This window comes from Pongo abelii, chromosome 14, assembly GCF_028885655.2.
Source record: "Pongo abelii isolate AG06213 chromosome 14, NHGRI_mPonAbe1-v2.0_pri, whole genome shotgun sequence".
NCBI classification, from domain to species: Eukaryota; Metazoa; Chordata; class Mammalia; order Primates; family Hominidae; genus Pongo; species Pongo abelii.
In genome coordinates, this window is record NC_071999.2 from 32,470,370 (window position 1) to 32,485,496 (window position 15,127).

Consider the following 15,127-nt stretch of genomic DNA (forward strand, 5'->3'; position numbering starts at 1 on the left):
CCATAAGTGTGTGCTCTGAGGAGGCTGCTGGAGCAAGGGAGGGTAAACGGAACCATGGAGCCATCTGGAAAATCCAATTAGGAGTCTGACCACAGAGGCCTTGGTTTGAACTTAACTTACTAGAAAACTAGGAGACAACTTTGTTTCTCTCAGTTAAAAAATTTTTTTTTCCTAGCAACCATACTAGAAAAGAAAAAGAGGCCAGGCCTGCTAGCTCACCTCTGTAATCCCAGTGCCTTGGGAGGCTGAGGCAGGCGGATCACCCGAGGCCAGCAGTTCAAGACCAGCCTGGCCCACATGGCAAAACCCTGTCTCTACTGAAAATACAAAAATTAGCCAGGCCTGGTGGTGGGCACCTGTAGTTCCAGCTACTCAGGAGGCTGAGGTAGGAGAATTTCTTGAACCAGGGAGGCAGAGGTTGCAGTGAGCCAAGATCGTGGCTACTGTACTCCAGCCTGGGTGACAGACCGAGACTCCATCTCGAAAAAAAAAAAAAAAAAAGGAAAAAGAAAAAGAAACTGTGGGGTGAGAATAAGGTGGGTTTGTGATCCTGAGGTTTCATGCTCGGTATTTTATAAGGACAGTGGAGCCAGAAACACAAATACAGATCACAGACTAAGTTAACAGCTGCCGTTCAAGAAAAGAGACAACGTCACTATTATAGAAAGGATGACTTTTATTTCCATCCTGAATGATTCACACCATTATTTAAACATCTGAAAAATCCTGAAATAATTTAAACTGAAGGCACAGAACAAACTGAAATATTTAACTATCAGAACTAAAAATGAGAAAATCCAAATAGTTCTATAGTAACAATAAATTATGAACAAGTTTCCATCACCAAATATCACTCTGACCAAAAATGACTGTCTTTTGTCATAAAAGCTACAGCTTAAGCTGACTCCAAGATTTCTATAAAAATGAGAGTGAAAAAATTTCTTCTTTCAAAATACTCATTATGCCACCAGGTTCAATGTAAGTATTTTGTATATAACAAAGTAGCAGTCAGGATATTTGTTGATGGATGGCTACTCCCCAAGAAATGACACATTCTTACAAACTTTAAAAAAATAGCAAAGTTGGTTACAAAATTCTATTTGGGGAGCAGGGAAAAAACTTGTTCCATGTCAATTAGAATATCAAAGCATTTCAAAATCAAATTGCTTCCAAAGCCAATCATCACACAACAGTAATATACTGTATGGGCCATTTCACTGTATCTTGTTATATGTTGATCATACAGTGTAACTAAGGGGTTGAACAAGTCAGTAGCAATGACTGTTGCTGTATCTTATTTATTCCAAATAGATATGTTTTTAAAAAATCATTATAAAACTAACTGAAATAATCAGTGACATGCTACAGATACAATAAACCCCAGCAATGCAATTGCTAAGTTTCAAAATAAAGTGGTCATGCTTCATAATCTATTGTACTGTAGATTCTGAAATACATTCTCTGATTATCAATACCATTTATCACAGAGGTCACTTGTAAATTAGCTCAGATTCTGAACTAGGTTTCTAAATGAAACTTTTTTCAAGTATGTATAATATTAATAAGGTAAAGATATTTTTCTCTTATTCACTTATTTGTGTTCAGAGGATAAGTATATTGAATAAAGGACAAAAAATGGGCTAGTCATAATTTTCAAAACCATTTCAAAAAATATGAAATAGTCTAGTGACCGAGAGCTGACTGAAAGATACATCTAAAACCTACATTTCCAATAAAACAGAACTTTTCTGTCTCCTACTTGAAACAACTCATAAGAAATAATGGGAAAAATAATTGTTTCTAAAATACACAAGAAATACTCCTACCTGAATAAAATAAAAAGGTCTCCCTTTCTCCTACTTAGCTGTGATATATATGTATTTAATAATATTGTTTTATCTTTATCATTTCGTTTAATCGCATAAATCACAAAAACATTTCTAGCCAAGATTACTGCTAAGAATAACACAACTCTAGAAATAATTTTTTAGCAAAAACTACTTCAAAATTTCCCTACATAGCAAAACATTCCTTTGGAAATAGATTTTTAATGCTTTTGGGCTGTTCAAGTAAGTGCAGCTTTACCATCTCTAACATTAAGTTATAATTATCATCCAAATGCCTTTGTAGCTAGATAACATTATCTTTTATTCTCTACTATTCTAATAATAGTATATTATTTAAGAAATTTCTTTAGTGTTGTCAGACTTATTTCTTCATCTTCTACGAATATTGAGAGATTACAGTAGAAATAAACCAGAAAATCAGTTTATAAACAGTTTATAAACAGTTTTGAAATGTTGGCACCAATAAAAAATGGGAATGGCCGGGTGTGGTGGCTCACGCCTGTAATCCCAGCACTTTGGGAGGCTGAGGTGGGCGGATCACAAGGTCAGGAGATTGAGACCATCCTGGCTAACACGGTGAAACCCCGTCTCTACTAAAAGTACAAAAAATTAGCTGGGCATGGTGGCGCATGCCTGTAGTCCCAGCTACTTGGGAGGCTGAGGCGGGAGAATGGCGTGAACCCAGGAGGCGGAGCTTGCAGTGAGCTGAGATTGCGCCACTGCACTCCAGCCTGGGTGACAGAGCGAGACTCTGTCTCAAAAAAAAAAAAAAAAAAAAAAAAGGGCAACAGTTATCACCAAAATTTAAAGTATATTCATCCATGGTATTGGTTATGACAGTGGCAGTACACGCTGTTGTTACTGGCTTTGCTGACATCAGGCCTGAGGGATATAGAACTCATTCTATGATTCAGTTACTGAAAACAAAGACCCACCAGAAGGTCTTTACTCTGGGGCACAGTTTGGGTGAGCTTTGCTCATTACCATAGGTAACAGTCTGAATTCTGAAAATATAAACTCACAAAGGTTAGGGGAAGACTGTTTCCAAGCTAAAAGAAATGTAACTAACTTAGGAAACCATTTAAATAAACATAAACGGACAATCTTAGTGGGTTTTGGCCCTGTGTATACCAGCAGTGTCAGCAGCTCCTAAACCACAAACAAAATGAAACCAAAGGGTTTTCTTGCAAAAATCTAAAAAAGGAAGATGCAAGATTTGAAACCAATTTCCAAAATCTATACAAGGCTGCCAGGCCAACAAATAACGGTCAGAGTGACTTTGTTCCTCTGCTCCTTCAACATGGGAACTAGTGCAGAGTGGCTCATGCCCACGGTCGACAGCCCATTTACGGCCACGATCATGTCGCCACACCTGGACAAAGAGAGACAGATACAGAATGTTACTATTTTCATGGTATTAAAAATATCCCAATTGAGATTTATGTAGCATGAAAAATGCAGTTTCACCTACCACTGAACTGTCAATGGTTAGGGTGTATAATCTACTTTGTCTGGGACAGCTGTTAAGCCTATGCTGGCTTTCCCTTGCCAATCAAGGAAACCCCTGTGCCGATGACTCCATAACCAGTAGGTGAATGTCAAGGACAAGCAGAGTAATTTTCACACTAATTTAAGCAAAATATAGAGTAAATATGCTCTCTCTTTAAAAAAATACCAAGTCATGCATTTGAAGGGGGTTATTATTTTGACTGCTATTTTTCTATTCATTCTTAGAGCTCATACATCTGAGGGCTGAATTAAATTGGAAAGAAGACCCATACTTCCTCTTCTTTCAGCTGTTGACACTCACTGTACTCTAAGCAGAATTATTATGGATGGATGATGAATTAGAGGACCTTTCCAGCCTTATAATTACCATAATTATCCTTATGGTTTTTGGTCTTCTATTTATACCATAAATATGCTATTTTATTGTTAACTACTTCAATTTCTTTTTGGATGTAGGAGGAATACAAATTATAATTAACAGAGGCCCCGACTGGTTGAGTAACTTAGCTAAGAGAGTGATTAATTCATTTTTCCCTACTCTTTCCTCCTAAAATGATTTTTTTTCATCTTTATCAATATAGACTGACCTGGAGCATACCACTCCCAATCACCTTTCCATACATTATTTAGATGTCACTTACTCCTTGCAAACAGTGTACATTGTCCATCTGCATAGCATTCTATACAGAATGTCAACATTTACTTTTTAAGAACTGGTTCTTCCTTCATAAACCAGGTATTAAGAATTTACAATCAACCACCTCCTCTCTGCTGGTGATGATGTCTTGCCATGATACCTTCTCTTTTCTTCTCCCAGTGCCCAAGCTTTGATAAGATGCTGTACACTGAGCGAGGACTTTTGCTCAGTGGTAGAGGCTGGCAGAGGGGTTAAAGTCCAGGGATCTAGAGCCAGATAGTCCTGGGTTTGAATGCCAGCTAACCACTTTCAGCTATTTCATGTGGGCAAGTTTCTTAACCTTTCCAAGCCTCAGTTATCTTGTTTTAAAACAGGAATAATAAAGAAACTTACCTCACAGGACTGTTAAAAAGATTACATAATGCATGCACAGCACTTAGCACTGCGCCAGGCATCCTGTAAGCTATTGTACATTCATTCATCAAATATTTATGGAGATCTTACTTTATGCAAGGTATTGTTATGACTGCTAGGGATATAACAATAAATGCAACAAGATCCCTCCCTTATGGAGCTTGCATAAATGCGATCTCAGGTAGAGATGAGTGCTGTGGAGAAAAATAAAGCAGAGTCATCTAATGAGAGGACTGGACCTGAGTAGGCTGTGTGGGAAACCTACTCAGCACGCAATGTCACATCCCAACGCGATGAATGAAATACGTCCGATGAAATAACTCAGGTTCAGTTTCTCTCATCAGATTAATGAAACGTAGCTATAAGTGACAAGACAGTAAAGGTAACACTTCAGTCTAGATCGGGATTGGCAAACCTTTTCCTGTAAGGGGTCAGATGGTAAATATTTTAGGCTTCAAGACCCATACAGTCTCTGTCACGATGACATCAACTCTGCTGGTGTAGTGTGGGAGCCAGAGAGTACATAAACCAGTGAGTGTAGCTGCACTGCAATGAAACTTTATTTTCAAAAAGATAATGGGCTGGATTTAGTGCTGACCCCTGACCCCTGGTCTAGATCATGTCCAATGTCATCCACATGAATCACATCATTAATTAGAACAAGACTCACTTTAATCTTCCATCATAATAAGCAGGAGTTCCCAAGACAATAGTTTTAATGAAAAAAGGCTGATTGGTGTGGTTCTCTTCATATCCACCAACGATACTAAAGCCCCAACTTCCCAAGTAACTTCTTCGTAAAACTATATCGTGGCAGCTATGAAGTGTGCTATAAACAAACAGAAAAATAAAGAAAAAATTAACATTATAGCCGCTTATTTTTGTTATAACTCCATACCACGTTATATTTACCACTCTTGGAAAAAAGAAAAAGGGCTATTAATAAATAGATTATTTTGACAATCCATTTTCTAGCACAGACACAGTCCTAGGTAGACTCAAATTTCTCCAACTTTTTCCAGTCTTCCCAAGTGAAAACACACACACACACACACACACACACACACAAGTAGAGAACCTGGTTACAAATTATACCTCAGTAACCTGTACAAAAGGTTATGTACCTATATCGGCTCACTGCATTGTCAACAAAGTCCTCAATTCTACTAATCACTTTTATCTACAAGAGAAATTACAAAGTGGGATGAAAGAGGTCTAGTACTGCCAAGCCCAGCATGCAAATGAAAGAAAAAGATTAGGAGCGCAGCTTCCGAAAAGAAGGCAGATAATTATCTCTCTTTTCTAAAGGTCCTAAAGGCTTTTAGTCTACATGAGGAGTTATTTGTTATTTTCTCCTTTACTTAGGATGTTTTCATTTTAAGAGAGACTCTAATTGCCAAAATAGAGAAATCAATCTGGAAAACACTAACAAAAAATCTTTTTCTTTTTCTATCACAGACAAGCTGGGTACAGCATCATGTGTCTGTAGTCCCAGTTACTGGGAGGCTGAGACAGGAGGATGGCTTGAGCCCAGGAGCTTGAGGCTGCAGTGAGCTATGATCATGCCAACTTGGGTGACAGAGCAAGACCCCATCTTTTAAAAAAAAAAGAAAATATATACACATCTATACACACACATGCATATATAAACGTATCATAGACACTGAGAAACTACAGTTAGAATGCTACTGCCAGATTGCAGGATGTGTCCAGAGAGGGAGAAAAAAAAAGTACTTATGTTTCCATAGCTCTATGGATTTGGGAACAAGCAGTGAGTAAAATCTTAAAACGAACAAAAAAACCACACCTAAATGATAAGGAAAAAAAATCTCTTCATAATAAATAATTATCTTTCATCTTTAGGTGGAACTGGATCTAAATGCATGGAAGGCAAGGTTTCCTGTTTTAAATCCATAATAAAATAATAAATATATATAATATAAATATAATAAATAATTTTAAAAATCCTGTTTTATTATTTCTTAATAAAGCCAATTCTATAAAGCAATGTTTACCATGCCAGACCTTCTCATCTTATCTAGTTTCCTAGCTCACTGATAAGAAAGGCTTCTGGGATGGAACAAGGTCCCATGCACTGCCCTGGATTTAAAGGGACAGTGTTGGTTATTTTCCTAATGCTGCATCTTCTGAAACAAACAGCTTTCTTGTATACCCCAGCAAATCGCAGTGGAAGAATCTCCCTTTTCAAGAAAAGCAGAGCAGAGCTGCTACACTATGCGGTGTGAAACCTGCATATAGGGGCCACCTGCACCCACTGAGGAGGACACATGGCTGTTGAATATAGCTTTGCATTCAACAGAGACCTCCATACACACATTGAATAGTAGCCTTTTATCGACAGGTATTCTTTCAACACAGGTGGGCTCAAAAATAGATTTTACTATACTGTGTATTTCTCATCTAAAATCTTTGCTATTGTGCCTGGCACACCAGAAAATGCTCTGAACAAAGAGGTCAATGTGCCAACCCCCAAACTAGATTGGTATAACAGATAAGGAAAATTAACGGAAGCACTAGGGACCAAGTTCCTCCAGGACGCTGCTGCTCTCTGCCTGCCCCATCATTGGAGATGCAGACGAGCTCTGAGGTCTGTAACGTGCTGCCTGGCCACTGCATGAGTAGACCACTTCTCACCCACTATGCACAAAGGGCCTTGAAGCACTATATAAATGCTAGTTGTTGTTATAAATGTATCCCATGAGTCAGGTGGCTCAGAAAATAGCAAATTCTTATTGTTTTATTTTAAAGAATCAATAATTTTCATACTTGGTCAAGAGTCAAAATACTTCATAGTTTTAGGATTCTTAGGTACGGTAAGAATCTAAATGTATTAGACAACAAATAATGATAGGAACACATTCTTCCTACCTCAAATGTCAAACAACAACAACCTCGGAAAGGAATGTACCCTGGGATGCCACTGGAGGTTCCACGTGCTTCTGTGACCCCGATACTGACCAACCACAGCATATCTTGGCTGGTCACATTTATAAAAACTAAAAGTGAAACAGCCATTCTTGAACACTAATGGTTTGGCTTAATAGACTCTTGTATCCAATAAAAATTGAGTTTTAAATGCTGCCTTTTTAAGGGAGAGTTAAAAAAAAAAACTTAAAACGGTGTTAAGAAAGGCTTCTGGGATGGGGGGAAGCCCCAAGATTGGCCTGGTTTTTCTGATGAGAAATGCATGAAGTCTCAGCACATAGCAGAATGAGTGCTGGTAAACGACAACTTTTCAAAGCAAGAGGCTGGGTTATCCAATCTCATGGCTAGCCCACTGAGGAGCCTTAACAGGAATGGACACAACTGCTTTCTTTGTGTACCTTTTAAAATGTAATATCCTAAGAAAAATTATCCTTTTCTTTTGTAATTTGATTTGATGTTGCTATTTTATTGAATTAAAGCTTTTTTTTTTATCCCAATGAGTAAATTTATCATGCTACACACTGATAAGGGCTGCAAGTATGATTATGATTTCCATAAAGCAATGAGAAAGCGCTCAGTACCTGGGAAGCCCAAGCCACATGACCCATGATGGGGACCAACTGGCATCATACTCATTTTCGCTGAAAGTACTCGGCTGCTCCTCCGCGTTCTGAGTCGCCTCCTCAACAATCTGGACCTCAAGTGCTTTAAGGGCAACAGCAGGGGACGCGGCACTGGCTTTTAGCATTGCAACTGCCTCACTGTGACTTAAATTGGTCAAATCAATGCCGTTGATATTCAGCAACACATCACCTGTTCAGATGAAGAAACAAGAAAAACGAGCTGAGCCATTGAGTTTTCACCTGCAAATCTTGTTGTTTATAAACTAAGCAACAAAAGTTAGTTCCCACAACTCTGATGAGATAAGGTACAATAATAAATGGCATTTATTATTTCTTTGTAATTTTTATAATATTGAGAAGAAACCCAATACACAGAAAACATTCCATAATTTTAAAATAATGTCATAATACATGGAAAAAAGTGTGGGCTGAGGCACCTTGACATGACTGGGAGTTCGAATCATCAGTCTGAGTTTAGCTGTGTACAGGCCCTGGGCAAGTTCATTTCTCTTCTTAGAGTTTCAGAGATTTCTACAATTCCGTCCAATCAAAAATCACTTGATCCTTTGCCCTTAGAAATAAATGTTTAATGTATTCTGTTTTATATTTACACAGTTCTATACATAGCGACAGCCCTGTATAGTTCATTCAGGGCAAACATCAGAATATGTACAGAGAAGCTATCCCTGGGCCCACACAAAGAAATGAAACTTGTGGTTTGAATGTCTTCCCTGTTTGAGGAAGAAAAGAACTGTTGTTCTGCTAAGTAGTATAATAAAAAACGGCAATGAAGATTATATCAAAGGTTAGGAAAGGATTAGTTTTGTAGGAAGCAGACATTTGTGCTACAAAGTCTACAGAAATTTATCTCTCCCAATTTATCATCAGTTTTTCAGATTATTAAAGCAAATCATCCTCATTGTAGAAAATTTAGAAAACACAATAAAAGAACAAAAAGGAAATAAAATTACCCCAATACTACAACTGGACAAATAACCTTTACTTAATAGCAGCTTGAGAAATAATTCACATACTATTCAATTCACCCATTTAAAGAATATAATTTTATGGTTTTATAGTATATTCACAGTTGTGCAATCATCACTACAGTAATTTTGAGAACATTTTAATCACTCCTTCTATACCCATCATTCCCCTTCCCCGACCCTAAGCAACTACTAATCTACTTTCTGTCTCTACAGATTTGCCTCTTCTGAACATTTCATGTAAATGGAATCATACATGGTCTTTTATATCTAGCTTCTTTTACTTGCATAATATTTTCAGGGTTCATCCATGTAATTTGTGCCAGTACTTCAGTCCTTTTCATGGCCAAATCATATTTTGCTGTATGGGTAGACCACATTCCATTGATCCATTCATCAGCTGATGGACATTTGAGTGGTTTCCACTTTCTGGCTATTGTGAATAATGCTGCTATGAACACTGGTATACAAGTTTTCGTATGAACAACTGTTTTCATTTCTCTAGAAGTGGAATTGCTGGTCATATGGTAACTATATGAGGAATCAATTTAACTCTTTGAGGAACTACCAAACTGTTTTCCAAAAACAGTTGTACCACTTTATATTCCCACCAGCAATTAATGAGGGTTTCCATTGCTCCACATCCTTGCCAGTGTTTGTTATTGGCTGTCTTTTTTATTATTGTCATCCTACTGGTTATGAAGTAGTATCTCACTGTGGTTTTGATTTGTGTTTGAGACAGGGTCTCACTCTGATGCTAGGCTGGAGTACAGTGGCATGATCTCAGCTCACTGTAGCCTTGACCTCTGGAGCTCAGGTGATCCTCCCACCTCAGCTCCTAACTAACTGGGATTACTACAGATTCACACCACCATAGCTGGCTAATTTTTGTATTTTTTGTAGAGACAAGGTTGTGCCATATTGCCCAGACAGGTCTCAAACTCCTGGGCTCAAGCAATCCACCTGCCTTGGCCTCCCAAAGTGGTAGGATTACAGGCGTGAGCCACCGCACCTGGCCTGAGCATCTTTTCATGGGAAAACTGGCCATTTATTTATCTTCTTTGGAGAAATGTCTATTCAGATTCTTTCCTCATTGTTATGTTGTGTTTTCTGTCTTTTAAATTAGAGTTGTAAGAATATATATTCTAGACACAAGTCATTTGTCATATATATAATTTGCAAATGTTTTTCCCATTCTGTGGGTTATTTCTTCATTTGCTTAGTTGTATTCTTTGCAGCACAAAAGTTTGCAGTTTTAAAGTCCAGTCTGTCTATATTTTCTTTTGTTGCTTTTGCTTTTAGTGTCATATCTAAGAAACTACTGCCTAATCCAAGGTCATGAGGATTTAAACTTGTGTTTTCTTCTAAGAATTTCAGCTCCTATATTTAGATCTTGAATCCATTATGATTTAATTTGTGTTTACGGGGTGAGGTAGGGGTTCAACTTCATTCCTGGAAAAATAAGTTTTCAGAGTCACTTTTCTTACCTTATATACAAACTAAGTCAATGGAGACTGCTATTTTTACCATGGCAATAGTGGCTAGCTGCAACCCCCATCTATACAAATTATATAGCATTGAAGGGAATATGAAATGGCAAATGCATTTATCCCTAACATTAATTTTGTCTTCTGCTCCACCTCCTCTCTGAGTCCCCTTCTACACAGACACTTTATTAAAAGAAACATTTTTCAGTGAGATGGCCCTTCGGAGTATCTAAGTCTGTTGTAATGCTAGAGGATCTTTTCCCAAGATAAAATAATCTAAGAGTCTGAGTAACTGTTAGCAAATTCTGGAACTGTCATCAACGTTCAGCAACTTTCCTTTATATAAGGCATTTTTCTACCTCATAGAATGACTTTATGCTTCCATGTGCAAGGGACAGTTTAAAGAACTTAAGAAAGTCATGTTTAATAGATACTTTGTAGATACTCTTTATTTTTTTAAATGTGCATTTAATTCAGAAATAAGATGTGGTAAAATTTTTCAAGATCCCATCTTACCTCTCTTTATTCTGCCATCTCGTGCAAGGCAGCCATGGGGTGGCACACTGGTCACAAAGATGGGCAGCTCACCACTCTTACTTCCCCTGCCCCCAGCAACGGTCATGCCAAGGGATTCATGTGGTTCCTTCTTTACAGTAATGTGTTTTTCTTGGCATGTAACACACTGAGTAAGATCCTAAAACATACAAGAAAAAAATCACTGGATAATGAATAAAATATAGTTGAAGTAAAGTCATTACTTCAAACTAAGGTAATAACTTACATGGCATTTATAAAGTAATTATTTTTTATTCCTTAATTGCACATGAAAGTAATATACAGTTCTTAATAAGTCTACTGTGGATCAATGTCAAATTTTGGACTATGTTATTCTCATATGACTGTTTATGTAGCTGAAAAAACTCAGGACTGCTGAAATACAGCAGTCAAAGTAAAATAAGTACATCATTTGTATAATTTGTTTGAGCTTCATGTTTGGTCAACTGCACAAAAGTAAATGATGCTTTTGAGTTTTAAGATTCTGAAGACAAATCAATTAATTTTACTTCCATCTTTCCCCCATTTCTTTGAAAGAAAAGTTGACAAGAGTAGTACAAAAGTGTAGATTTTGGCAACTGCCAGAAAAAGGCCATCGACCTATCTCCTGATTCTCACTGACTACGACTATGAGTGCTCAATCATGAAGAAGGTGCAAATCTACCTTCAAAATCTTCATGAAAAGCTAAAAGGATATAAAATGACTGAATTTTTGAAAAAGTTAATGACAGGGAAATAAATTCCCAACAAATTAATATCTCCTATTTTTACTGACATTTGTTACTACTACTTATTATTGAGATGCTCCTGGAAGAAAAAGAATTTAAAACATCACTTTTCTTTTGAATTAGAACTCAGTAAAAAAATAAGATGTACATATGCAATATTAACATAATAATTAACATTTGGGCTTAGCCTGTGAAAAGCTAATGCCTTTACATGCATTATTTCATTTCACCTTCACAAAAGTCCTGAAATTATATATTATTATTGACCCCATTTTACAGATGATGAAACAAACTTAGGGAGGTCATGTAACTTGTCCCGAATCATGTTAATATAGGCAACTGTCCTGGGATTCAAAATTTATGTATGTTACAAGTATGTACAATATATATTAATACAAATAGTATTTTGTATGTTTATATAGTGTGATAGACTACATGTACATATTGTATATATGCACCTACACAAGAACTATCCCATTAAGTGTACAGTGTAAGATAATGTCTCAGAAGGTTTTAACACTTATTAACTGTTAAGAGAATGTTGTAGATAATTAGCATTGTTAATAATATAAAAAATACAAATTACATTTACAGAATTATAACATTTCCTTAAATCACATTAGTTTAGAGAACTGACATGTATTTAACTGTTAATAATGGCATTTATCAAATCTCTAAATCAGAGCCTGGAATTCTAGGTCTATCTATCCTTCTCCAGATGTGAAATCTATACTCTTGAAATTTTACCAAAAGAGCTATGTGTAATAGCAGCATAGTATTCCCAGAAAATGTTATGACCAAGAAGAAAACTTGTAAACGTTTTAAGGCAGTCTCCTATCTAAAGGTATGAAATTTTTGTCAGCAGCCTTCAAAATTAGACAAACACAACTTTATTCTGAAGACAACTCAGGTAAACTCAACCTTGAGTATATTTATTTAAGCAGTTCAGCCCTTACATATTTAAGCAGTTAAGTGTGGGTGTTTTATTACTCTAGGTGTCTGAAATGTATGCAATTTTTACCCAGGAACCAAACCAAACTTCAAAGATTATACTCAGTATGCTTCAAGGAACTTCCTAAAACAAACATGAATGTTTATCAGAACAGCTACTGGGAAGCTTCGTAGAAGACTAATATAGACTTTAATTTTTTCAGAATGATTATAATTGTCTGAAAAGATTGTTTTGGTGAATTTGTATGTGTTTTCCCTAGGAGACCTTTACTTTGCTGTATCAGGATTTGACATAACAAGTGGAGCATGTTAGTAGTAAATAGCTAAATGAACACATTCCATTTCAAGTGGTTTTTCTAACCAGCCAGGTTTGCAGAGTGCCTGGAATAGAATAAATTCAGCATCACTATTTAGAACATTGTCATATAAAATTAAAGAGAACGAAAATTAGCATAGTTATGACAGAAAAATACATGTGCCCACAACAAATTGAATTAAGGAGCGTTTGCTACAGGAATACTGGAATTATTAATTACAGTTTTTCAAACTCTCTTAAAACTATAATGTTGTTATATATACCCATATCTCAAATTATAAAATTCAATAACATAAAAGATTCAATTACCAACTTGTACCTTGTATTATAGTTTTATATGTATACAGAACTTGCAAAGCAAGGACTAGCTATATGAAACAACGCCTATTCAAAATGTCCTGTTTAAAACAATTACCCTTTTTCCACAGTCATTATTTAAAGGCAAATTATAGGTTTCCTTCATACATTTTGGTTTTGCTCAGAAATGACAATGAAGTCTGTGATTATAATTTCTTTTAAGTATTAACTAAACCAAAGACCAGTGACAAGTCTGTAGAGAACTTAAGCTCAGAAAACCATATAAACCCAATAGGCCAAAAATACTGCGTCTTTAAGCTGTGCTTTCTTAGGGTACCAGAGACAGACTTCAAAGCTAATTATTCACTCAAATGTTACTTTCAGGTGACAATAAATAAGTTTTTGCTTAGTAAAGCAATTTAATTTTACTTAAGGAGAATTACTCTGGTAGGTCACATTTAGCTTTTATTTTTGCATAATTGGGTAAGCATAACATCATTGTTTTAAAACTCCTGGTCCACTGGAAGTTAAGAGTTCAAATGAAGGATGAAATGAAGTAAATAATATCAAGAATGCTAAAGTATCATCCTTTCAGATTTTTGGACTGAAAGTGAAGTAGCATCAAAATTCTCAGCTCAGGTAGAATACATTATAAAACCAGTGAAATACTGATTCTGAAGAAACAGTAACAAAGCTTAACATATGGGAATTTTAAATGATTTAGGGTAATATTCCTCTAACCTTTAACATAAAAAGAAATATGCCATATATGTACCTATCAAATATGTAAATATGCTATATATGTACCTATCGCAATTCATGATTCATATGTTTAATCTTCACGTATCTAATTCAGGTTCTGTAGGCAACAGGCTCAATTATTAAGCATAGATTTGTCAATCTTGTCTTCATTATGTTTTTTCAATAACTAACTCTTACATTTAAATAAGCAACCCAAGATAAATTCCACTTTCCAGTAGGATTAAACGATAGAAGATTTCATGCTTCTTGTTAATCGCCTGGCAAAGAAAACTTCCCCTCCAAGAAACTACCTCTAGATCTAAGGAACAAAGCAGTCACTTTCCAAGGTAGCAAAACATATACATTTCACCTTCCAAACACCTATATTTTTCAACAGAATAACAACCCTCATTTGAATCTTTTTTTTAAAAAACTGCCTTATTGAGGTATGACTGACACACAAAAAAACCTTCATTTAAATCTTACCAGCTTGTAACAATGATCCTTTGATGGTGGCATAAAAAAAAAATCCTCACCTTATGTGAGCTTGGTCTGCTGTAATACGGTGGTGGTGTGTGGTGCTGGCTGCTGCTGCTATGATTTCCTGCTTCTCTAATGGCGTTACCAGGCTGGGGTTTCCCTGGTCTAGCAATTGTTAAATTCACTCTCTCTCCACTGGCCTGGAGAAAACACAAATACATTACCACAAGTGACTAATGATGTTTGTCATTTTAAAGATTACACACACTGTAATTTTCAATGCACTTCTCAATCACTGTACCAGGGCGTCATCTGGACAGTGACTGCAAGCACCTGGTGGCAGGAGGAATGAGTTCATTTCATTAGCTAATATCTTAAAACTTCTGCAGTTGAAGCGCATACACACAAAAATCTCGGGCATGCCCTCTGCAACCCCACCTCCAAAATGACCAAGGCAAAGTGGTCACACTGCCTGGGCTGTTATGGCCCCATGATTGGTAACTTTTCTTGTAATACTTCTTTGCATCTTCAAGGTTGGCCTTGATATTGCAAGACAGAGCAAAGGAAATAAAACAAAAGGAAGAACTGCTTCGAAACTTGATTAAAGTCC

The 15,127-nt window shown here is 36.4% G+C and overlaps 1 protein-coding gene across 6 annotated transcripts in view; it reads right to left on the reverse strand.

Moving 5' to 3' along the window:
• Positions 1-658: 658 nt before the first annotated feature.
• The window catches only part of LNX2 (ligand of numb-protein X 2), a 76,425-nt gene continuing 61,956 nt past the window's right edge, over positions 659-15,127 (reverse strand). For all 6 annotated transcript variants that reach the window (XM_054528846.2, XM_002824118.6, XM_009248518.4 and 3 more), the window contains exons 6-10: positions 14,574-14,717; positions 10,966-11,143; positions 7,935-8,166; positions 5,078-5,236; positions 659-3,219 (exon numbers count right to left, since the gene is read on the reverse strand). In XM_054528846.2, the coding sequence (XP_054384821.2) occupies positions 3,084-3,219; positions 5,078-5,236; positions 7,935-8,166; positions 10,966-11,143; positions 14,574-14,717 (849 nt within the window). In that variant the 3' untranslated portion in view covers positions 659-3,083. The remainder of the gene's footprint in view (positions 3,220-5,077; positions 5,237-7,934; positions 8,167-10,965; positions 11,144-14,573; positions 14,718-15,127) is intronic.